General features: G+C 42.2%; 5 protein-coding genes across 18 annotated transcripts in view; 2 read left to right on the top strand and 3 right to left on the bottom strand.

The window, feature by feature from the left end:
• Positions 1-25,788, bottom strand: part of LOC114652512 (tripartite motif-containing protein 16-like) — a 979,029-nt gene that overhangs the window by 95,630 nt on the left and 857,611 nt on the right. The gene's annotated exons all lie outside the window — the stretch shown is intronic.
• Positions 1-25,788, top strand: part of LOC114641503 (tripartite motif-containing protein 16-like) — a 1,283,323-nt gene that overhangs the window by 556,554 nt on the left and 700,981 nt on the right. For 5 of the 11 annotated variants that reach the window (XR_007934961.1, XR_007934960.1, XR_007934959.1 and 2 more), the window contains exons 5-7: positions 10,479-10,712; positions 11,748-11,907; positions 14,159-14,347. Coding sequence is in view for 2 of the 11 variants with exons in the window: in XM_051927841.1 (XP_051783801.1) it covers positions 10,479-10,712; positions 11,748-11,907; positions 14,159-14,347 (583 nt within the window). In the remaining 9 variants the exon portion in view is untranslated. The remainder of the gene's footprint in view (positions 1-10,478; positions 10,713-11,747; positions 11,908-14,158; positions 14,348-25,788) is intronic. The other 6 variants (XR_007934967.1, XR_007934966.1, XR_007934964.1 and 3 more) reach the window with 2 other exon arrangements.
• The window catches only part of LOC114652539 (tripartite motif-containing protein 16-like), an 837,738-nt gene that overhangs the window by 436,832 nt on the left and 375,118 nt on the right, over positions 1-25,788 (top strand). The window contains exon 7 of one of the 4 annotated variants that reach the window (XM_051927875.1): positions 21,813-22,214. The exons of 1 other annotated variant lie outside the window; for it this stretch is intronic. In XM_051927875.1, the coding sequence (XP_051783835.1) occupies positions 21,813-22,172 (360 nt within the window). In that variant the 3' untranslated portion in view covers positions 22,173-22,214. Of the gene's footprint in view, positions 1-21,812; positions 22,432-25,788 lie in introns of those variants that run through there. 2 more of the 4 variants (XM_051927877.1, XM_028802932.2) reach the window with 2 other exon arrangements.
• Positions 1-25,788, bottom strand: part of LOC114652524 (tripartite motif-containing protein 16-like) — a 538,688-nt gene that overhangs the window by 271,719 nt on the left and 241,181 nt on the right. The gene's annotated exons all lie outside the window — the stretch shown is intronic.
• The window catches only part of LOC114652414 (tripartite motif-containing protein 16-like), a 1,097,043-nt gene that overhangs the window by 953,714 nt on the left and 117,541 nt on the right, over positions 1-25,788 (bottom strand). The window lies entirely within an intron of this gene.

Raw genomic sequence — 25,788 nt, 5'->3', positions numbered from 1 at the left:
GAAATTTTAGCTATTAACATCTTATTGTCCGTGTGGGGAGGGGAGAACATTGGAAAATGAAAGGCAGATTTTGTGAATGACAGAAGATTTGAAGAGCGCACTAACCCCCGCCCCCCCATCAAAAAAACTTTCAAATCTCACCCTTTGAAAACTGGCTAGTTGGAACTTAAGGACAATCTTAAAAGTCATGCAGGTGACTACCTCACTAACTTTGACCATCCTGACAGCCAGCAGGCCGTTTCCACTTTTTTTTATTAGTGTTCACAGAATTCATGTGTTGTAACTGTAACTGTCACATAGATCAGCCATTCCTCCAGATTACTAAGTTTTGGTGGTCAGACCCATCATTGGTTACTGACTGGAACAGTTTTTGATGGACACTTCAAGATTTCACCCACAAAGGGCGATGCTGTCAATTACTGCCTTCTGGCTCACAGTCCTGTCCTGCAAAAAACTCCCTCACCTGTATTTAAATGTGTGTAAGTCCAGGGAGAGAAGAGCAGCACACAAGAAACAGAGAATGTACAATACAAAGCACACAGGTATACTATAATATTATTATTACAATGTACTACTTTATATGGCAGGGGTACACAATCACTTCTATATTATTTCTTCCATTAATTTGATTGTGATACATATCAAGCTTACATTAAAGCTCCTCCTGTTGAATTACAACTCATCCTGACTCTGTCATCCGACACCAAGATTTCAGATGTGCATTAAACCTTTTAATCCCCTCAGTCTTACCTGGACTGTTGTGTGGCACAAGCAAAACTTCTGACCTCGTTGTCACTTCTGCTCCTCAGCTTTACACCAAACTCTTTAAATTGGTCCTGCAGAACTGGCAATCTGATCCTAACTATTTCAATTACTCACTGAGAACTGAACACCATTGAGAATAACAACTGGATCCGCCGCTGCTCAGGCCAGGTGCCTATCCACCCAGCTAGAGATTATCTACATGTGTAACAAAAAGGCAACACATCATGTAAGACTGTCTGTATCTGGAGAAAAGCTTCATCTCAATTCCATAATAACTGAATCCCATAATGTCATTTCTTGTATCTTTCTAGAGACTGTTTTGGAGGTGACCTTTTAAAGCTTCTCATCCCTGCCTAAAACCTCAGAGTTATCTGAGTCACTGTCCAGCTGAGCAAAGTCCTGAAAACAGCTGAGCACCTCCAGCTTTGGGGTTGATGATCCTGGACAGCACACACCTTTTACCTTATACTTACCTACCACTTTGACAAACCTGCATAGTAAACGTCCTCCAGGTGTCACCATACAAATATGAGCCAAAATTGCATTGGCAAATTTGAAACCTCACATCAGAAAAATTTGATACAATATGGAAAATGAAAATAAAAAAACACAGTGATTCTTAAATGTACTTTGACTTTTATTTTATTGCAGACAGTATGAATCCAAGATATTTCATGTTTTATCTGCTCAACTTCATTTCATTTGATGCTATACATCCATTCCTGCATTTCAGGCAACATATCAGGCAACACATTCCAAAATGTTTGGACGGTAAAGTACTCACCACTTCGTGAAGTCGTCATTCCTTCTCACAACACTTAAAACTCGTTTTGGCACTGAGGATACCAAGCAATGAAACATTTCAGTTGTTATTTTGTCCCATTCTTCCTGAATACAAGTCTCAAGGTGTGCCACAGTATGGGGTCATCACTCACATTTTTCGTTTCAAAATTCTCCACACATTCTCTACTGGGGACAGCTGAGTACATCAGGCAGGACAGTCCAATACCCGTACCCTCTTCTTTCTCAGCCATGCCTTTGTCATGTGTACAGAATGTGGTTTTGCATTGTCTTCTTGAAAAATGCATGGACATCCCTGGAAAAGATGTTATCTTGATGGCAGCATATGTTGCTCTAAAATCTCAGTGTACTTTTCTGCATTAATGCTGCCATCACAGAAGTATAAATGACCTTTGCCAAGGGCACTGACACAACCCCATAACATGACAGACCCTGCAGGCTTTTCAATTTGTTTCTGACAACTGTCTGGACAGTCCTGATAACACAGCGTTCATTTCTTCCAGAAAACATTTGGACTCCTGATTCGTCTGACCACAGTACACATTTCCACTGTGCGATGGTCCATCCCAGATAGCCCAGAGAAGTTGATGTCACTTCTGGACATGCTAAACATGAGGCTTCTTTGTTGCATAGTAAAGTTTGAAGTGGTATTTGTGAATGAAAGTCCATATTGTAGGGTTTGACAAAGTAATCCCTTGTCGTTCCATGTGGCTCTATCAGCTATTGATGAGTGACGCAGTGCCTGCGGTCTGAGGGGATCAGAGATCACGGGTGTTCAGGTTAGGCTTGCACCTTTGTTCTTTACACACTTCAATTCCACCAGAATGCCTGAATCTTTTAATAATATTAACTGCTATAAAGGAATATTTTGCACATCCATTCCAATTTTTATTGTTTTTAAAGATTTTAATGATTTTCTCATGCATGTGTTGACAAACTGGAGATCCTCTGTCCATCTTTGCTCCTCAAAGGCTTAATGTTTTATGGATGCCGCTTTTGTACCAAATCATGACTACTGTCACCTGTTTGAAATTACATCATTATTTTTTTTCCCTCATTACTGGTCCTAATTTGCCCCCACACCCCTAAACCCCCCACCCCGTCCCAACTTTAATTGGAATTGGTGTAGGCCTGAAATTCAGGAATGGATGTATAATATAACAAATGAAATGAAGCTGAGCAGAAAAAACACATGAAATATCTTGGGTTCATACAGTCTGCAATGAAATAAAAATCAAAATAAATTTAAGAATCTCTGTGTTTTTTTTATTTGCATTTTGCATACCATTCTAAATTTTTCTGATTTGGAGCTGTATTAGTAAAATTAAGAAGTTAATAAATGAAGTAGAATAACATCAAACATGGAAATAACGACACACAACTCTGAGGTTTACAATGGAAAAGAGATGGGGAAGAAAAGTAAGCAAAACATTCATTAAATTAAATGAAGTTAGAAGCCCCTTGACAACTCCTAGTCACTTCAGCTCCATAAAACCCGGTCAGTGCAAAAAGTTAACACACGTACACGCGCCTGCTGCCCCACCCCGACTCCTGCCAGAATTTTGCATATTTTAATTTGCAAATCAATATAAATATCACCTTTTGTTCAGAGATGGTTTAAAGACAATGGCAAAAGCACGTGAAAAAAAGAATTTCAGTGAATGCGAAGTGGAGGCAAGGAAAGGGGTACTATTTGTTGGCTTAAGCAGTGGTATAAAGGAAATTGATTGAGTAACAGAGTGGCAGAGACACTCAAAATTTCAAGTTCAGAAAGTCGCACAGTGCCAGAAATATCAGAAGTGCCAGAAGTCGCGTGTGTAGCTGTGTTTACCCAAAATTACCAAAGTTCAGCAGCTCAATTTTTCAAAATGGGATTCAGCGATAGCTTGAAATGATTCCACAGACAAAAGATCTTCATTTTAAAAACTTTAGTAAAAATTCAAAGTAAAAAAGAGAAAAAATTGATATAGCAAAGAAAAGAAAAGTTCTGTTTAAAGCTTATTCATCTTGTTTCATTCTTTAAGTTACTTATACAGTTAAACCATTTCTAAATGGTCAGAAAACTGTATGCTTATCCCATGCCAACTATGAGACTAATTCCAAACACACACTGACTTCATTACAGATGTAGCTAAGAAAGTTCTATCTCATTGTACTGGCCTCACTGAATCTCCTGTTCAATTATCCAGCAAGCTAAACACCTTCATGCAATAATTCCCGGAACCCCGAAGTGATGTAGAGAATGTTTAATTACAAAAATGGTGTGAAACTGTAAATACAAATACAAACAAACACTAATAAGTACTTGTATAAGTAACATAGAGTAAATACAGCAGCAGTTATAACTAAGAGCTTAACAGCCAAAGGCTCAGTAAATTTATGTGATGAAATACAACATTTACTTTGACACTCTTTAACCAAAGTTACTTAAACAAAGACTATAAAACTAGAAAAAAGAGAACTTACAGGGAATGCCTTCACAAGGGCTAACTAAGCAGGATGGCGAAGGATTGTTTGAGAGAACAAACACAGAGGTAATAAACACACCAGGCTTACTGCTGCTGCACTCACTTCCTACTTCCTACTTACTTCCTCCTGCCACATGGCTTCCTGCTTGCAGCAGTAGCATTAGGATTTTTATATTAGGATTACAAAGGTTTGCAAAACAATCAGAACCAGAACACTCATATTAACTTACAGGGGGTGAAAGATATTCTATAAGAAGTTAATATTCTATAGAAGTCAAGCAAACACTGTTTGAATTTAACTTTAAGCATTACATTTCTAAGATTAGCTCTTACACCATTAAAAAATAAGTCATAGCCCACCATCTGAGTGTCATAGGGAAGCGTATCAGGGTACAGAGAAAAAAAATAGGGATACAGTGAAATGAAGGTTAAAATGTCCACTTTATTCTCATAGTTTATCCATCCATTATCCATCCATCCATCCATTATCCAACCTGCTATATGCTAACTATAGGGTGACAGGAGTCTGCTGGACCCAATCCCAGCCAACATAGGGCGCAAGGCAGGAAATAAACCCCGGGCAGGGCGCCAGCCCACCACAGGGCGCGCACACACACACACGCACCAAGCACACACTAGGGACAATTTAGGATCACCAATACACCTAACCTACATTTTTTTGGACTGTGGGAGGAAACCGGAGTACCCGGAGGAAACCCATGCAGACTCCACACAGGGAGGACCCGGGAAGTGAACCCGGGTCTCCTAACTGCGAGGCAGCAGCGCTACCCACTCGTAAACTTAATCTTAAAATCAATGTTTAATTTACTAGAGTTTCTCAGATCCCATCATAACTAAAGTAACACGTTAAATGCTGCATATTATATGTGTTCTTCTGTGTACTCTATGTGTGTGAATCACTATGTGCTTCTTAATTGGGCTTTCTCTTACACCGACAGGACTCAGAATCCATTACTTTCATAATATTACAGCTCTCTAGACAATTCAAATTCTAAAATGTTTACTTGAGATCATTTTCATGATGAAATGAAGTAAAGAATGTACTAAAAATGGGAACACAGTGGCACAGTGATAGTGATGAGCTGGCGCCTCGTCCAGTGATTGTTCCTGCATCCCACAAGATGCTTGCTGCGCCGTGCACGACCTTCGATGAAATAATTTATTGCAACAGTACTGTCTCTTTCAAATGTACTAACCCCTAATTCCTGTCCTTCCTTTTCCTTCTCCACGTCACCAATCAGCACACAATCAACTCTTTAATAAATGTCAAGCCATCTGTAAGCTTATAACACTGATTTTTCAAAACATTTAAGAAACATTGAAATATTTTCGTAGTTCATGTTTAATTATTCCATCCATCTATCCATCCAGTGTCACGCCAATCCCAACAAGAATACAGCCCAACAAAGCTCGCCAGTCCTATCCACTTATTTCTTCCAAAAAAACATCAAGTCGAGTTTTGAAAGTCCCTAAAGTCTTACTGTCCACCACACTACTTGGTCACTTATTCCAAGAGTCTATCGTTCTTTGTGTAAAGAAAAACTTCCTAATGTTTGAAATTTCTCTTTCACAAGTTTCCAACTGTGTCCCCGTGTTCTTGATGACCTCATTTTAAAATAACAGTCTCGATCCACTGGACTAATTATGTCACCTCTTAATCTTCTTTTACTTAAACTGTATAGGCCTGGAGACCAAAACTGCACACAGGACTCCAGATGAGGCCTCACCAGTGTGTTATAAAAACTTGAGCAGCACCTCTTGTGACTTGTACTCCACACATCAAGGCGCTATATAACCTGACATTCTGTTAGCTTTCTTAATGGCTTCTGAACACTGTTGGGAAGACAATAGCTTAGAGTCCACTACGACTCCTAAATCCTTCTCATAAGGTGGACTCTCGATCTTCTGACTACCCATTGCATATTCAAAACTAACATTTTTACTTTCTTTGTGTAAAACTTTACATTTACTGACATTAACTTTCATCTGACACAAATCTGCCCAAGCCTGTCTGCTATCCAAGTCCTTCTGTGATGATATAAAGGATTCCAAATTATCTGCTAATCTACCTATCTTGGTATTGTCTGCAAACTTAACCAGTGTGACAGATAGGGGCACTATCGCTCCCTTGAACCCTCTGATCAGGCGCCAGACCCCAGATAAAAGTCCAATAACTTATTTTATTTGGACAGTACAGTGCACAAAGCACCCTCCACTCCACTATACTCATAAACAATAACACAATAACCAATACAATAAACAATCCTCCACTCCCAGACGCATTGCCACCCTTCCACCCAGCTGAGCTCAATGTCTGGGATCTCCCACAGTCCTTTTATAGTCCTTGACCCGGAAGTGTTTCCAATCCCTCAGTCCACGTGACTTCCTATCACTTCCGGGTCAGATCAAAAGTCCTCTTCTTCATCCCGGAAGTACGTCATTCCCTCTGTCACCGTGACTAAGACGTACTTGCGGGTTATAGGTGAAACCAAAGTCTCTGGGCCTTCCTGCAGCGTCCCCTGGAGGCCCTCATGGTATCCAGCAGTGCTGTGATGAAAAACTCCACTGTCCATGATGCCCTGCTGGAACTCGGGGCACCTCTATGTTGCAGGCAGGGCTCCACCTGGTGGCCTGGAGGTATTGGCCGGGATAAAAGGCCGGCCATGTCCCACAGTACTCTCCTCCCAGTGAAGAACTAAGGTTCTAAGCAGCCAGCCCCGCGAGGGACGTCTTCCTCCAGGAGGTGTTATTGGTCGGGCCTTGGCACTGTCCTGAATATTCCTGGGAGAACCTAGGGGGAACATTAAATAAATAAGTCATCTGATCCCCTGGTCCCTGAGGACAATGTTGCCAAACATGGCCCGGCTGGCGGCATATGTAGCACAGCCGCCACCCCCCTGTTTCTATCCCTTGGCGAGACTGGAAACACTTCGGGAAGTCTGACTCCGCCCCTTTCCCGCCCCTTTCCCCACTGAGCAGGATTCCAGAGCCGCCTTTGAGCTTTCAGGTCTCTTTTCTAATTTGTCAGGAGACCCCCGTTTCATTTTTGGGATCTCCTGTTTAATCTGGGGCTTGTCCACAGTTTGGGTCTCTCTATTAGCAAAAGAGAGCCCTTTTACTGTCTGCACGCCCTTTGATTTTGAATTGAAAGGAGGCGGCATATTCAGCACTGCATCGCTCTGGGAGACAGCACTTTCCAGCGCTTCGGTTTGATCGGTGCTTCCCCTGCCCCTTCTGTCATCATTCCACACTCTTTTGTAGGGCTCGCAGTGACTTGGCACCCGCTACTTATTAATCGCGGGCCCGGATCACACTGCGCCCCTTTATGCTGTATGGTACCGGTATTACTCACCTGTACCTCCAAATTATATAACATGGAAGGCTCCTGACCAAACCGCCGTAGGTAATCTTCCACCTTTCTCAAAGGCGCTTCGGCCACTGTTCCCAGCTCCCTGACGATCTTCTCAATGCTTGTCAGGACCTGCAAGAAACTTTGTACGGGCTCGATCAGCTTCTCGAGTTCCCGTATGTCTATAAATTTATTTAATTCAGCCAGAGGTAGGACCAGGCAATCACTAGCCTTACCCTCCGACTGGGAGCAATGAGCACGCCCGCTCCTGGCACGTGCTCTGACGGGCTTTGCAAGGGATTCTGGGAATTGGAGTTCTTTTTGGCCGAGGACCGGGTCGCCATCTTTGGCTGACTGCGATCTGCCTGTATTAATTTGTTGGCAGATCGATCAGTCATTTCTCGGCCCTCGTTACTTTTTTGTGGGGTGAGCGGTGCTTCCACCGTCTCCCCCTTCCCCTTCGGAAAGGTCACGTCCATCTTCTTGAGGGCGAAGTCGAAAGCAGCAGGACGAGGACCTTCTCCTTCCCAAAATACATCGGGTTGAGTCACGTGTCTCTCGCAGGCAACCGACATGTGGAAGTCCTCTGTATTGCTCGTCTGCCCGAACAAGAACGCAACGCAGTATTCTGGATTTTCTTCTGCGTCCCACAGAGCCTCCGGATGATCTTCTCCGAGGTATGTGCACGGTACAAAATGAGTTATTTTAAATATATTATCAAGTATATCCCCGGCACATACCTCATTGTAGTTTTCTTCGTCCGGAGGCCTCTCCCTAACTGTGTAGCCGCCCTGCCGCTCATCCTGAGTGTCGGCCATGACGAACATAGAACCTCCCATGGCGTTGTTGCCCTGCTTTGCCTTCTTTTTCCCCATCGTGGACTTGTAAAAGGTGGGTTTTGGCGAAAATTCTACGTATCTTAACGTTGTCCTCTTAGGGTTCTCTGTCCACAGAAATTTATTTGTACAGGTCCTCTGCCAATAAATGGCCAGAGTATCCTGCCGGCTACGCCACTGTGACAGATAGGGGGCGCTATCGCTCCCTTGAACCCTCTGATCAGACGCCAGACACACGATAAAAGTCCAATAACTTATTTTATTTGGACAATACAGTGCACAAAGCACCCTCCACAACACTATACTCATAAACAATAACACAATAACTAATACAATAAACAATCCTCCACTCTCAGACGCATTGCCACCCTTCCACCCAGCTGAGCTCAATGTCTGGGATCTCCCACAGTCCTTTTATAGTCCTTGACCCAGAAGTGTTTCCAATTCCTCAGTCCATGTCACTTCCTGTCACTTCCGGGTCATATCAAAAGTCCTCTTCTTCATCCCAGAAGTACGTCATTCCCTCTGTCACCGTGACTAAGACGTAGGTGAAAAAAAAAGCAGGGGCCCCAGCACTGATCCCTGCTGGTCAGCACTCTTAACATAAGCCAATTCTGATGATGTTCCTCACACCATCACCCTCTGCTTCCTGTGTCTGAGCCAATTCTGCACCCATCTACAAACATCACCCTGAACTGACACTTCTTTTAGTTTGATGCTCAACGTCTCATGTGGCACCTTTCTTGCTTTCTGAAAGTTCAGATAAATAGTATCATGTGCTCCACTTTGATCTTAGCCTTTTGTTGCTTCCTCATAGAATTCCAGCATGGAGAAACTCCTATCCTTTCCATGTGCTGCTCAATCTTATCCTTAATAATTCCTTCCATTAGATTTCCTGTGATGCACATTCAGCTTACTGGCTTATCGTTGCTTGTATCTGCCTATCTTGGTATCATCTTGTTATCAATTGAATTGAATTCCTTTATTGTTATGGTATGGTATAATAAGATTCAATATGCAAATCCTCCATAAACTTATTTCCTATAAAATGATAAAACAACAACAACAACAACAACAACAACAACAATAATAATAATAATAATAATAATAATAATACGATAAAAAAACAATGAAAAAGATACAATTTGAAAGCATAAGTACAATATTCATATACATATAGTGCAGATAATGCAACTGATTTATTAAGTGGCTCAATATTATAACTGTAGTGCAAGTTGCCAGTGAGGTAATTGTACTTATAAGTACCAACAGTTCTACCAGGAGCACTTGATGCTCTTTGGATCAAACTGTTTCTGAACCACGAGGTCCGTACAGGAAAGGCTCTGAAGTGTTTGCCAGATGGGCAAAGTTCAAATAGACTGTGCACATGGCTGAGGCAGCGAGTGCTACAAGCTGTATCCCAATAATCCTCTGCATTCTCAACACAATCTGCGGTAGAGCTTTCTGATCAGCTGCTATACAGCTGTGATTCCACACTCAGATACAGTGATATAAATACTCTGAGTGGTGCACTGATAGTGACAATGCTAAAGCAGGTGTGGTATTTGGAATAGTTTGGCCATTCCGTGGACCATTTTATTATTGCAAGTTGATCACAATCAGATGCCTTATATTTAGAAATGATATGGGGTTAATTTCAGTGTATTTAAACTGAGCCAAAAACTTGCATATGCAAGGGATTGACCTGGCATGAAAATGTGCGTGGCTTCTGCAAAGTTTAGCTTTATACATCACGATGTCAGCGTGGAGAGAAGTGTGTGAGTATACAACATTTTTTTGCTTAAGCACCGTTTATACATGAGGCCCCAGGTGTGTGTTGTTCTACACCACTCCTAACCCCAGACTGAGCAGGAGATGCCATTTTTAAAGCAGACCTTTGTAAAACTATCAGGTTAAATGGAGTCCTCACAAGACAGTAGAGGTGTCCCCAGCAGCTCCTGCTAATGACTCTCAAGATCCTTTATAAGGATGTCTTTTATAACTGCGTATCCCATAAAGTGCTGCAGGTGCATTAATAAGAGCATCAGCAGAAATGTGTGTGAACATATTGTCTGGGAGGCGGTCTTCAACTTCCCTTCCTTCTGTGATTAAAGTATCACCAATCGCTCGAGCAAATTCAATCTGTCCTTAAAAACATCAAAATTCCAACAAATGCATTTTGCAATTTATAATTCTCATTAGGTGACTCAATTCTAAATGTTTCTGCTCTCCAATCAGATATCTGTGCAAAGAGAGATGGAAGAAAATGAGAAGAGCTTCACTGCTCTGATACGGTGCATTGAGGAAGCCCACAGGAAACTGACTGAGAGGATCAGAGAACAAGAAAAGAGAGAAATGGAAAAGGCTGAAGGAGTCATGGAGCGACTAGAGAAGGAGATCGAGCAGCTGAAGAGGAAAGAAGCTGAACTGAAGGAGCTTTCAGAGACCAAGGACCACGTCCACTTCCTGCAGGTGAGAGTGACACTTCACAGGGATTCTGATCAGACTGGGGTGTGAGGGACCTGAGATCATTTAGAGAGAAATGTAAAAGATCTTAGGAGTTTGTACAACAGAACAAGAACAGGCCATTCAGCTCAACACACATCATCTTTTCATATTTCCTTAATATTTCAAATATTCTGTTTACATAAATGTCAAATTTGAAACAATCGTGTGCATGATAGGCCAATGAATCTACAGGTGTTTGTGAGATGAACTGAATTTTTATGAAAATAAAAAGAAGGCATCTAATTAAAAATGGTGCCAACTCTTCTGCCAGGCCACCTCCTTATGTCTCCATCCTTAAACTTTGACATTCAAAACCTTCAGCATTTCCTCACAGCTCAGACCCCATAGTCCAGTCTTCTCTCATCTCTCATTCTTCTCGTGTGGTTTTATCTCACACTCCATAAAATAGTCCTGATGTCGACTGTGTTTTGCAGACGTTAGTGAGATTCTCTTCTTGATTTACACTCCACGCGAGGTGGTCGCTATATAACTTGGCTTACCATAGCTTTCTCTACTTTGTGTGGTTGGTGATGGTGATGAAGACACAAAGGCTCCCAGGATTTCCTCACAAGTCACACTTCTGAGTTGCAGACCTTCAAATGTTTAATCATATTGAAGAGCTGTCTCCCTACATGTGTTAGTCTTTACATTTCATTTTTGTACGTTTGTCTCAGAAAAATGAAAAGCCCAAAACTTTGTTTTGTCAATTCTGGACCCACCTGCCCCCACAGTCACTTTATCTTGACTCGCCTCTCATGGAGTCCTGTGTGAAAAGGTCATTGATAGTTAAGGTTGATAATCTCTGATGCCCCACTACACTCCACCATATATTCTCTCATAAATAACCAACAAGTCAATGACAGGCGTTCTCACCATCTAAACCCACGCTGACTGCCCACCACACTGATCCTTAATTCAGAAGAGCCCCCTTCTATCAGCATTACTTACTTTTTAATGTCTCCTTTCTGAAATCTTGTCCCCTCTTCTCTGCTGATGCAGACTTTCTCATCTCGCTGTGTCCTTCCTGCTAATGGAGACTCGCTGAGTTACACTGTCACCACTGATTTCTCTTCTGAGGGCCTGAGAAAGGAGCTGTCAGGTCTGAAAAAGAGTCTGGAGAAGATCAGCCAGGAGGACATCATGACAAGGACTCTATCAGGTACAGCATCTGGATGACATTGTGTTTGTTATTGAAGTCCATTAGGAGGACCAGAATGACAGTAAGAGGACACTGAAGAAGGCCTGCTCTTTAACAATTATCTGCCATCCTTTTCTGTTAAGAATTTTTTTTACTATATAGTGCCTTTCACAGAGATTAGCTGAGTGATAACAAACTAACTAAATGATCAGCTGTGTTTAATCAGATGTTTTGGATTTTAAGTTGAAATGTTATACTTCTTATACTTTTTCCATATACTGTCTTAAAAAGTCCCTTTTTCACTTAACTTTGGGATTCTTTTATTTCCTTTGTTATCCTCAATTTAAGATTAATGAACAGAAATCTGTTTTAAAATGGCTACGCCGGCTCAGTGCACAAATGAATTGTTTATTTGAGAACAGAGAAGACGTTAATGGAATCAAATTGAGCTCAGCGTCAGTGCTTTATAATATCAGAACATCTGCATCTGCTCCTGCTGTCTTCGCTGTCCATTACATTCTGCTGGATGGAGTCCACGTTAAAAGTTCACGTTCATCCATTTTCAGCTGTGCTCCCCCTGGGCTCTCGTGTTTTATATTCCTGCTGTTCTTAGCTCAGAAGTCATGTCTCCCATACCCCGTTTAATGATGAATATGAAATAAAAAGCACAAAGACAGAGCACAGTGATGACATCTGCTGCAATCAACAGGCTGTCAAGTTAAAGTCACTTGTGAGTCGGAGCTCCGTCTTCCTCAGTCACAGATCTGTAATGAACACCCACTTCTGGTGACATTTTATAGTGGTGTTACAGAAGAGGCGGAGCTTAATTAGCAGGCTGTAGAAGTGACGTCACTCGTCTTGTGTCCTGTGAACTCATTGAAGTGATGACATTAGCAGGAGCAGCACCCTCTCGACTTAGGGTGGGATTTCTTAACTACATGGAGCTCTGAATATGTCAAGAACAGTACCTGCTTGTCAATATGTATGAAATACAGAATATTTATGACATTGTATGTCAGCACAAACACCAAGACATTGAGTTCAAGGGACCCTCTATTGACCTCCGTGATCAAATAGTGGTGAAGAGTAGAGCAGAGCAAAGGGATAAAGCCATTTGTAAAGCTTTGAGTGTTCCCAGCAGCACTACAGCCTCAAGAATTGAGAAATGGAAGAAGTTTGGAACCACCAGGACACTTTCTAGAGATGGCCACTCTGAGTAACTGGGAAGGAAGGGCCTTAGCAAGAGAGGGGACCAGAAACCTAATGGTCACTACAACAGAACTTCAGACGTCCCCTGCTGAGATGAGAGAAACTGTAGGAAGGACGGCCATCTCAGCAGCGCTCCACAAATCAAGTGTTTATGGTAGAGTGGTCAGTGTGATATCCCACATAGTAAGAAAGCGGCCCAAGACTACACTCTGGACATCTGATAGTTTATGAACTGAACAGGATCAGCAGAGAGATGAGACACAGATTAAAATGGAAACGTGAAAGGTGCAAGTTTATTTACAAGAATGCTGAACGACAAAAATGTATTCGAGTCAGGCGGGCTTTGATGTATTGTCCTTCAGCACTGACACTTATTAAGAAACAAATATAAAAAAAGGGGAAAATATGGTGTATTTACAAAACAGTGCACTCCTACAAAAATTACACACACTCTCCAACAATGAAGGTGGTCTTCTTTTATCTGTGGCTCAAGAAGTTCATCCAACAGGAAAAAAAAATAAAGATTTAAAAAGAATAAGAAAAAAAAAGTGTGTGTATACAAAAAGAAAACAAAAACAATTACAGTAATCCCAAAATCAAAAACTATCCCAACACCAAATAAGTATATATACCTCCACCAAAAAGTATCACCAGGAGATATATAACTATATGTACAAAAGAATATCTACAAGGCCACCAAAATCACACCTGCTCCTCCAATAGCTCAGCTGTTCTTAATCCTATCTCACCTTTAGGTCCACTGATGATCCTTGATGGCCAGCAACTCCTTAAATATCACCGTCAAGATCATCCAGCCAATCTGCCACCCCATCTACCCCACGCACCTAACCTGGTAGACACTGGCACATTCACGCCACGCTCTGCGACACGCCCCAAGTAACTTTCTATTCAAACTCAAACCTCTGCCGGTCGCACACATGTAAACCCCCCATGGACTGCCAATGGCAATGCTGAGCTCAAGCACACCAGTTGCTGACTCACAAGTAAGTAAATTCAGTTATTTACAATACGGGATCTCCATCTCTGACTCTTTTTCTTTCAGGAGCTCCGCACCTTAAACCATCTGTGCTGGGCTGGCTGCTAGGACACCAGCGTGTAAAATTGAACACGAGCGGAGGAGCCCATACTGGCCATGATACAGCTCCAGGTGCGCCCAGAGTGACCACGCCTAACAGTGCTCACCCACTACGAGGCCCCACGTTCCCATGGCAGCGCCTTCAACGCACAAACGGTAAGTGCACATCCTTTACAATGGTATACATTTAACCTTATAAATAATGCTGATCGGTTTAAGGCTTCTTTAACTTCAATTTTGTAATGCATGGGGTCCCATATTACCACACCAGGTAGAAGATACTCTCGAGTAAAGACAAATGCCAGCCTGAGAGCATCAAGGGAAAGATTCAATGATCTGATGAGACAAACGTTGAACTCTTTAGACAGAAGACCAAGCAAGATGTCTGGAGATGACCAGGCACTGCTCACCACTCGCCTAATACCATCTCTACAGTGAAGATGGTGGTTACAGCATCAGGCTATGGGGACAGAGTGACAGGTCAGAAATGAGGGGAGGAGAAGTGCAGTCAAATACAGAGAGGACCTTAAAGAAAACCTGTGACCTCAGAATGTGATCTGAAGACTACAACCAAGACAAACCCGGAGTGGCATTGTGACATGTCTGAGTGTCCTTGAGCGATCAGACTGAGACTCCACAGAACAGGAGAAACCTGAAGAAGGCAGTTCACAGACGCTTCACTTGAAATGTAATGGAGTTTGAGAGGATCTGCCAGGATGTTTGGGATCAACTGGACAAAAACCTAAGTACAAAACTTGCAGTGACACTTAGTCATGAAGACCACCAAAGGGGATTTCACAAAGACCAGAATTAAGTGTCTGAATACTTCTAGAAAGGAGAAGTTTCAGTTTTGATTAGTAATAAATGTGCAGACCTTTTTGAAGGTCACTTTGTCATTATGGGTTACTGAGTGTAGACTGATGAGCACAAAGGCACATTAAGCCATTTAAAATTAAATCAACAACACGGTAAAGTGTGCAGAAAGTGAGGGGGTCTCAATACTCTCTGACTCCCTGTATATTTATTATTAATATCAATATTCAAATCGACATTTGGCCTAATTTGCCAGTCCTTGTATATTTTATAAATGTTTTATTCGAATTCCTCTGCATTTTTACAACGTGTTTAAGAACTAAACTAAGATCCCACAATGCCATCTTCACAGTTTCCATTCTTCTTCTCTTCTCTTTTTATTTTCAGCTCATGAAGCTCCAGTTTCCACCCTCCAGCCACCTGAACCTCAGAGCAGAGACGACTTTATAAAATGTGAGTTTGTGCTTTGACTGAATGGATCATCACAATAAAAATCATTGAAGTTTTAATAGAGCAGGACAGGCTTAGGATATGAAAGTCTGAGTGTTGTGTGACTGAGGGGCTGAGAGTGATGGGGGTCCTGTGACTGGTGCATTGTGGGATAGAGAGACTCAGGCAGTGAATCACCAAAGTCGTCTGTTGAACCCAAGTCTTGATGTGTCCAAAAATGTTAAAAAAGGAAACAAAAAAGAAAATCCACATCATGGGGTGCACTTACTTTATCACACAACTCTATATACAGACACAGATAAAAATGTTGCTTTAAAAATGAAGCACAATTGTATGTGAAATAAGTTAAATCTGACAAAAGTCCTCATCCTGCTCCGTTCTTTTCTGCACTGATCAGACACTTTGCTTTGAGTTCTCGACTTCACAAATTTTAAACATTAAAACAAATGAAATGGCAGAGAAAATTATTGGGGGTCCTTAGAAGTTCAAAGACCTCACTGGACTGTCGTGACATCACAAGCTGACTGATTCCTCTAATGAGTGTCACCAGGGTCTTCAGTCACTCAGTCAAGTCCTCATTTTGCTGTGTTGTGTCATTGTGTGCCTCACACTGAAAGAGGACAAGAGAAGAGGAGGAGATGAAGAAGGTAACAGCCAAGAGTGGTCAAGGTGAAGACTACAAGACCACCTCCAAATAGCTTCATGTTCCACTCAGCACAACTGCTAATATTCTCAAGATGTTTGAGGGTCCGCAAGACTGTAGCCCACCTCCTGATGAGACCACCAGAGTAAAGCTGACCTCAGATTGAACAGGAGGAGAGTTTAAATGGTGGAGCTAAAACAAGAAAACATCAAGAGAGACTCAGGTGGACCTCCGAGATCAAAGGACAACAGCGTCAAGTCACACCATCTGTTACTGTGTCAATGACAGTGGGCTCCATGTTAGAAGACCACACTTCTGAAGGACACACACAGACTGGAGTTAATCAGCCAAAGTGCTGGAGAAGTTCCTTTGGACTGAAGAAACAAAATGAGAGCTTTATGGGGAGTCACAGAAGCTCTGTGTCCACAGAAGACAAAGCGACGCCATTAATGGTCTGAGGTTGAAGTGCTGAATCTGTGAAGGTCACAATGAAATCAGGAAATCATCAAGGTGTTTGGGAGTGAATGTCACAAAGGTGAGACCACCAAGAATGGGGGAAAAGAAGACATTGGCATGTTGTGAAGTGTCTGCTATGAGCCCTGAACTGAATCAAAGTCAACATTCATGGAAAGAGCTGAATGCCATAGATGGGAGAAAAATGCCATCAGACGTCAAGAAAAGTGGGCCGGGTGGGCAGAGAGGGGAGTAGAAGTCTCCTCCAGAGCCACAGGAAGGGCTTGATGGCAGTTATTACCTCCAAATAATGAGCGACAAAACATGAGGTGAGGGTCTGAATCACTTTGTGTGAGCCATCGGAATTTGATTTATTGTTTCAAATAATCTGTGAAGTCCGAAATACAAAGAAAGAGTCTGCTGTGTGGAATAAGAATGGCGGGTGACAGTCACTGGGGTCAGTTTACACTTATTTCACTGAAAAGTGGGATTTGTGTTTAAAAAGTGGAAGGGGACCAAAACTACCGGTGGCAGGTCAGTGATACAAACAGTAGAGAGACAGATGTGAAAGGCGCTATATAATATAGAGATATTAAAGTCACTATTTACTGTAAGAGATGGGAAAGAAATTATATGATAGATGGAGAGAGCAATTAGAAAGACAGAATATGACACATAAATATGAAAGGCACTATTTAAGAAAAAGATGAGAAGAGCACTAAAATAATAAATAATAGGAAAGACATTATAACACTGGGTTAGAAAATGACAAATAGGAAAAGGAGTTAAAGTTAAATACAGTAGACAGACGTGAAAGGCATTAAAATAGATAGAAATACATGAAAGGCGCTATATAATAGATAAAGGAGGAACAAAGTGTGGTGTGGTGGTGAAGACGTTGGACTTCAAACAATGAGGTTGTGGGTTCAAATCCCACTACTGACACCACTGTGTGACCTGAGCAAGTCACTTCACCTGCCTGGGATACAATTGGACAAAGAAAAGAAAAGGAAACAATGGAATCTCAGATGATGGGAGTCACCTTGGATAAGAATGACAGTCAAATAATAATAAGAGATGAGAGGAAACACACTAATGAAAGAAAGAGAGAGACAATGACAGATGGGAAAGGCACGATATATAGATAGATAGATAGATAGATAGATAGATAGATAGATAGATAGATAGATAGATAGATAGATAGATAGATAGATAGATAGATAGATAGATAGATAGATAGATAGATAGATAGATAGATAGATAATGCTGATTGCAGAAAGCATTATGTGAGTGTGGTGTGACTGATGAGCTGAATGTGACGGGGTCCTGTGACTGGTGCATTATGGGATATTAATATTCAGGACAAGGAAGCACCAAAGCAGTCTGTTAGACTTGAGTGTCTTAAGTGTCAAGTGAACTCATGGGAAATAAAAATAAAATCCTGCTGACTACGCCGTATCCACCTCTAACAATAGTCTTACCTACAGTGTTCTTTGTCTTTTATCTATTATCTTATTTTTTTCTTTGCCCTTCCTGCTGTTTTCTCTTTCTGTATTCCAGTGTCTCCTTTCTGGCGTTTTTCTACTTCAGTCATTCCCTAATAATATTGATAATAATAATCCATTTATACAGCACATGGCATTCAATGAAAACAGCTTAGTTTGTTTCACATAAAAACACAACATCAATATTTATGTGAAATAAGTTAAAGCTGACAAAAGTATTCCGCATCTGCTATTCTTTTCTCCATAGAGCAGAAACTATATTTATTCATGACTTAACACATTGTAGAAATTAAACCAAAAGAAGATGGCATGAAAAAATTTGTGGAAGCCATTAGATGTTAAAGCACATCATTGAATAAGAATCAGTCCACTATGAGCATCACAGGGGTCTTCAGTCACTCAGCCCTCACAAAGCTTTGCTGAGTCGTTGTGTGCATCACACTGGACATGGATAAGAGAAAAGGAGGATAGGAAGAAGGTCACAGCCAAGTATGGTCAATGTAAAGGCTACAAGGCCATCTCTAAAGAGCTTCATGTTCCTGTAGCCCCAGTAACTAACATCAAGAACCTGAAGGTCCATTGGACTGTAGTCAAACACACTGAATGCTGCTGCAGGTGGAAAATAGACCCCCAATTGAACAAAAGGACAGCTTCAGTGGTGGAGAAGGAAACAAGGCAAACATCAGGACAGATTCAGGCTGACCTCCAAGATCAAAGTAGTACAGCTTCAAGTATCTTCATCAATCACTTACTAAATGAAAGTGGACTCTGTGGTCGAAGACCCCACTTCTGAAAGACAGACTAAAAACTGAAATTAGTCGGTCAGAGAACATTAGGTGAGGGTCCCAATAATTGTGTTCACGCCATTGTCATTTATTTTATTGTGTACATCTGAAATTAAAAGTAAAGAGTCTGCTCTATGGAATAAAGAATGGCAAATGACAATCACTGTGCTCAGTTTACACTTATTTGACAGAAAATCAGGATTCTTGTTTAAAAAGTAAAGAGGAACAAAAACTACTGGGGGCATGTCGATGACACCAACAGTAGAGAGACAGACGTGACAGATGACGTATAATGATATAAATATTATTCATTCAGGTCAGCAGACCATCGTGGCCGTGGTGGGTTTACATTGAAGTGATTTATAACACAACATTGTCAAACCGGTTTAATCCAGTTCAGGCTGCGTTGTGTTAAGTCAGGTGCTGACAACCACACAAGGCCAATTCAGAGTCGCCAATTCACCCAACATGCACGTCTGTGGATTGTGTGAAGAAAACCAGGAGTGACACAAGGAGAACATGCTGACCTGACAAAGACGACCACTGGGTGCCAAATTCAAAGTCGTGAAGCTCAATCTGTGAGGCCGCAGCTCCAACCCCTCGGCCATCATGCTGTCCTGAATCAAGTTTTCATAGTTCAGTAACTCTTCTTCACGTTACTTATTATTCTGAACCCTCGTCTTTTGATTTTAAAGTTCATTTCTACTCAATGAATCATCACCTTTATCTCCTGAGCAGCTTCAGCTCATTCAATGATGACTTTCTTCATGAACTTCACATCTCTCAGCACTCAATGGCCGTCTTGTTTGCTGGCCAGTAAATCATCGAGCTGTCAGTTTGTGATGAAGTGTGACAGTGGATTGATTTTAAATTAAAGAGGTGGACTGTGACAATAAAAGTGTCATTTAAAAAAGCCAGTGGCCCATGTGGACAGTCCATTAGAACTCGGACCTCGACGGTGACCTTGTGCTCATAATGATGGCGCTGATCAGGGCAGCCACAGTTGTTTTCTCGCTGCTGTTGTGTTGTTTTTCTCTGTTAACTTTGCCTTTTGTAACAATATGAGGATTACATTCACACGAGATCAGCTCCTGTCTATTGGGATTGGACTTCATTTCTCCTCCACTGATTAAAGACACTTTCATACGGATTTAGCACTTATGAACCTCCGACTGCAGACTCGGACTCCCAGCAAGGTAACTTCCACCTGAAGAGGAGAAGTGGGAAGCGCTCAGAGTCTCTCGTGGGGTTCAGGAGACACGCTTGTCGAGTGCCCCTTCCCTTACTAGTTTTATCAACGTCAGACCACTGAGGCCCAGAACAGATGAAGTTCATCTTCTTCTCGGCTCCAGTAAGGATTATTCTCTCTGGTCAGCGTATTGCTGTGTGGACCCCTGGCTTACTGCATCAGTTCCTGACTCCACATTAGAACTGCTGGGGTTTCTGCTTTACAGAGCAGTTAGAGATGCTGATCATCACAACAAGTCAAAGGCGCTGGAGTCTGCTGCTACATTAGTATGTTTGTGTGGACTCCCCCCTCTCAGGCTGTCTCTGTATCAGCACAGGTGAACCTCAAGGCTGTGGACGGCCCCCCTACTTTACTCCTTGTACCCCAATGACTGCAGGTCCACTGATCCTTCAGTTAAATCATTACGTTCACTGACGACACCACCATTATTGGTCTAATTACTAACAGCAATGAAACACCTTCTAGAAAAGAGGAGTCTCGTCTTGTGTCTTGGTGGGCTTCAACACGCTGCTGCTCACGACCCCCGAGACAGTGGAAATGGCCATTGACTTTCACAAACAGCAGTCACAACCTCTGACACTAGAAATGAATGATTCAGCAGTCAATATGGTGGACTCCTTCAAAGTTCTGAGCACAACAATCACAAACACTCTCAGCTGGGACATGAACAACACCACATCACTAAGAAGGCACAGCGGCGATTGGACTTCTTACGCCAGATAAAGAAATTAAATATTTCACAGCCAATCCCCATTCAGTTTTACAAAGCTATAATTGAAAGTGTAATCACATTCTCCATTGGTGTCTGGTTTGGCTCACCATCGGCACACTCCATAAATGAATGACAGCGTGTGGTGAGGTCTGCTGTGCTCTTCATCTGTGCAGACCTGTAGACATCTCGTGTCACTAACCGTGTCATAAGGACCACCACAGACTCATCTCAGCAGCTCATCACTTCTTCACACAAACTCCCAAACACTTCAGTCAATTCAAACTCAAACTAACAGACACCTCCAGAGTTTCTTAGCCAGAGCGACAGCCTCTCCCAGCAGTGACTTAGCCATCTTCTGTGTGTATTCATGTGTTCTGTCAGACTGTGTGTGTGTGTGTGTGTACAGTGTGAGGACATGTGTGTGTGATACGGGAATACACACTCACACTCTCACCGGCACATCACTATCGCCACATCTCCTTTATAATTGGATTATTCTACAACTTGGTTTGAAGTTTGTCTTTTTAACTTCAGCTCTTTCTGTTATTTGTCTGTGATGTTGTGTTCCGTTATAAGGAGCTCCAAATCTACCAAGTCAGATTCCTGCACATGAAGTACTGGAGAATAAAAGGGATTCGGATTTGTTGTCATTCCAGAATTTCATTTTAAATCCCCACAGATTCTGTCCAATCAGATGAGCTCTTTACTATTAGTGTCTCGTCAGCGCAGCTCCTGATTGGTTCTTGTTAATTGTCTGTGTTGTGCTCCGCCCCCAGTCCCGTTACACACTCCCAGATTTTCTCACTCATTTTCTTTTCTCTCCTTTCAGACTTCTGTCCCATCACACTGGACATCAACACGGCACAAAGATACCTTCATCTGTCTGAAGGTAACAAGAAGGTGACATTTAAGGGGACAAAAGCCAAATATCCTGATCATCCTGACAGATTTGACCACTGGCCCCAAGTTCTGTGCAGAGAGGCTCTGACTGGGACTCACTGTTACTGGGAGGTGGAGTTCAGTGGAGACTTCATGATGATTGGAGTCGCATATAAAGGACTGAGCAGGAAAGGAGATGGCGAGGAGTGCATCCTTGGAATCAATGACAAGTCCTGGAATTTGGTGTGGTCTCATTCCCAGTACTCTGTGTGTCACAATAACAATCAGACTGCAATCAGCGCCCCCTACAGCCCCAGAATAGGTGTGTATCTGGACTGGCCTGCTGGCTCTCTGTCATTTTATAGCATCTCACACACAATGACCCTCCTGCACAGGTTCAACACCTCCTTCACTGAGCCCCTCTATCCAGGGTTTTGTTTTGGTCTTCACTGCAGTGTAACAATCAGCCATCTGACACCATGTGACCACTGACCAGTACCCTCCACCGGTCACTTGATGTCCCCACAAGCGCAGGTCCTCTTTGTGTTTGTAGTTTGGGGTGAAATTAAATTTACAGGATGGGTGGGTTTGTGGGGGGGGGGTAGCACCTCTGTGATTGAATTTGTGGATGAGAATGCGGGGCGAGTGCGGCTGTGAGGGTCTCCATTATTATTGGGTTTGAGTAGCCAATCAAGTGTGTGTGTCATAATGAGGGGCGGAGACACCTCAGACCTACCAATACCAGTCTGACCAGCAGGGGTCACTGTTGATTCACAGCCACATGTCCTTCAGGCTGACACCCCTATAACTACTGAAGTGTCACTGAATGTCACCTGTTAAGTAGGACAGGCATGTGGTCCTGCTGGATCAGCACAACTGAAAGGCGCTATACAGACTCAGTATGGAGAGCTCTTGAATAGTGACTATACTGTATGTAGGAGCAGAGAGTGACAGATGGGACTGGAGTGTTGTCCACTCACCAAACATGTTGTGACCCTCCATTGGTCACTCAAAGGGTCCTTCACTTCAGAATGAATTCACTGTGAATGTCTGAAGACGAGGACTCAACGGTCAGTCAGATGTCGGCCATACTGACAGAGTTTGGTGTTTTAGTTGATGTCACATTAAACTTTAAACTGCACCTCCTCCTAGTCCCCAGATTTGTCACTCTTGGTACCCTGAAAGATCCAACATCCTTAAAAATGAATTCCTGGTCTGCTGGCACACATTTGACATGGGTACACATGTGTGGCTTTGCAGTGGACTGGCACCCCGTCCAGAGTTGGCCCACCTTGTCCACAAACCTGAAATTGAAAAGCGGATAAGAAAGACAACAAATGGACAGAAGGAGTCACTGATTGGTCAGTCGCCAAACTACTGCCTCTTGTGGCCACTCTAAATATTACACAGCAATTTATACAAAAAGGAAATCTAAAAGATAAAAGCAGAAAGCATTCAGTGAAATCCTGAGCAGTGAAACACGAAAGGAGAGAATGAGAAACAATCAGAGAGTCAGACGAATGGAGACTTTAACAGGAGGACTGAGGGGTGGGACTGAAGTGCAGTGTAGTAAAGAACTTTAAATATTATATCTAAAACTAATTAAGATTTAAATGAATTAAGGGAGACACGATCACAGTCACATGACCTTCAGAGCTTCAGAGCCCCCTCTAGTGGCCACTCTCAATATTAAATGAATGGCAAGGCTGAGGGGGAGGAAAGATTTGGGTTTGATCAAATGGATATTTAGTGCAGATTTCTTAATATTGTCATTACCTTTAAGGACAGTGCAGCTTTGTTAGGTTATGGAAGATTCTCTATGGGAAAAGAACATTTATTTTAGTTAATCTTTTTAATAATTTTAATGTATTAATAAAACACAAATCTAATAATTCTTTACATTTTGTGTAATAAACTCCCAATGGTGTTTGTTGAATATACAATAAGGATGACTGACATTTGTCAAATCTGCTCCTCTGTGACCTTCTGACTTGTCACCACCTCTGGTCACATCTCCTGTGTTGTCTGATCTGAAGATATAACACTCCATATTGATGATCCATTTCTTAATAGCGCTGGAAAAGTCAGAATATGACAATGGGGTGAGTAACAAATAAGATGTTGATTTGGATTGAATATTTGATTTGTAAGTCTAGCAGTGAAATCGATCATTTAGACCTGAGCAGTGCTCTCCATTCCACATCTGAGTGTCTGTGCTCTGTCAAGTGTCCCATGTGCCCTGTGTGCCCCTGTGTGTCTGCTGTGCCCTCGTATGCCCACTCCAGCCTGACCCCCCCCACACTACTCAGATGTTCAGTTACTAATAAAGATGGACATTAAATGGTGAATTTGACACTCATGGACACCACAAGAAGGTGAAGAGCATTGAGGACTGAAGTCAGCTGTGATGTTTCATTTTGGGTTTCATTTCTGCCTTAAATGAGTTTGCTTTTTCTTTAAAATTTTTGTTTTTTTTATGAATTCTTTTGTAAATAGTATTGATTTCATTGTTGTATGTTTGGAGTGTTGATACATTTTTTTTGTTTCTTATGTTTATGTATTTGGTTAGTTTAATTGTTTTTTCGTGTGTGCGTTTCATGTGTAGCCCAGGGGGCGGGGCCAATTGACACTGCAGCTGGAGCTCCGCCCCCTGGGGTATTTAAGAGAAGGTGCAGATGAAAGAGCCGCTCCAACACTGGGCTCTGTCCTGTCTGGTGGGCTCGGCTTTACAGTTTGATGTTTTGTGGTCCTTTTGGTCTCCTGCTCTTTTTTAGGTTTGTTGGAAGTATATTTTAATTCTTTCTTTAATTTTTAATATAATTATTTAAATGTTCAGTAAGCTGTGTTTGATGTTATAATGCCAGATATATTTTTGTTTTTCTACATTTACTTTTTCTCTCTTAGTAGACGCTTTCATCTAAAAGACATTAAAGTTAAGATCAGTCTCTGGACTGTTTGGGTACAAGTGTGACGGGGAGCAGTGGGCCCAATTGGTTTAAATTCTGCTGACAAAGGGTTAATGTGCAGGGCACCTTTTCCGAGTTTGTGACATAAAAAGTGGTGTCCCTCAGGGTCCGCACTGGGGCCGCTGCTCTCTTTAATAATATATATAAATAAACGAGAGAGGAGAATCACAAAGAGAGAGGAGACGGAGACTGACAGGCTGACTTCATGTTGAAGTTGATGACGAGTGAAGTGTTGTGTGTCACTGCGCTGTGAGAGTTCACTAAAACACAACGTCTGCTCCTGAATGAGTAAAGAACTAGTGGCAGATAATATTCAGTCAGTGAGTCATCTCAGTAAGACAGAATTAGAGTGTAAGAAGGTCTTAGCGTCAGTACCGTCGGCTCTAGTAAGAGGTGGGCAGCACGAGTGTTCATGAATAGGAAGAAGTCCAAACGGTGTAAGCAGAAAAGAGGGGAACACAGACAGGAAAAGTCAAGTTGAATAACTTCATGGAGAGACACCCAGCAGGCGGTTGAGCATCACAGGAGCTTAGGGGCCAGTGGGTGTTACAGAACTGCACTGCTTAGATAACCTGATATTCATCTGAACAATCAAACTTAAATAATGTAAATGTAAAAAAAAGGGCGACCATCTAAGTGATTCTAATTTAAAATGAGGCCAGCACATCAAGTCCTGTTTGATGTTGGACTTTTGGACGGTGCCTTGGACAGGTCAGTCCTCCTTGAAGGCCACGTCTACAGGAGACCCCCAGCTGGTCAAGCCTGGAGGAGGAGGAGGAGGTCACTGGCCTGTACTGTAGTAGACAACTGGTGGGCCTGGATCCAGGGGTCCTTCATGGAGATGGAGTGCATGGTGTGAACTGCTGCTACTCCTGAATGCTTACTGTGCTATTGGGAGTGAAATTCCAAACCTGCTGATATGTCTGACACCCCACTGCTCACTCGTTACTTTATCTTATTTAACAGGTAAAATCTCAATCTACTTGTAGTAATAAAGTGTGAAGAGGACAACTTAATGTTAAATGACACTGAAATCACCATCCAAGGAACTTCTAGAAGCTTCTTTAGAATTCAGTGCAAGTGCATTCATGTTGTCCTTACTTATGAATGTTGAGTGCCTGTTAGCCCTTCAGATGCTTCAG

Source organism: Erpetoichthys calabaricus, chromosome 5 (genome assembly GCF_900747795.2).
Source record: "Erpetoichthys calabaricus chromosome 5, fErpCal1.3, whole genome shotgun sequence".
Classification (NCBI taxonomy): Eukaryota; Metazoa; Chordata; class Cladistia; order Polypteriformes; family Polypteridae; genus Erpetoichthys; species Erpetoichthys calabaricus.
This window is presented reverse-complemented; position numbering and strand designations above follow the sequence as displayed.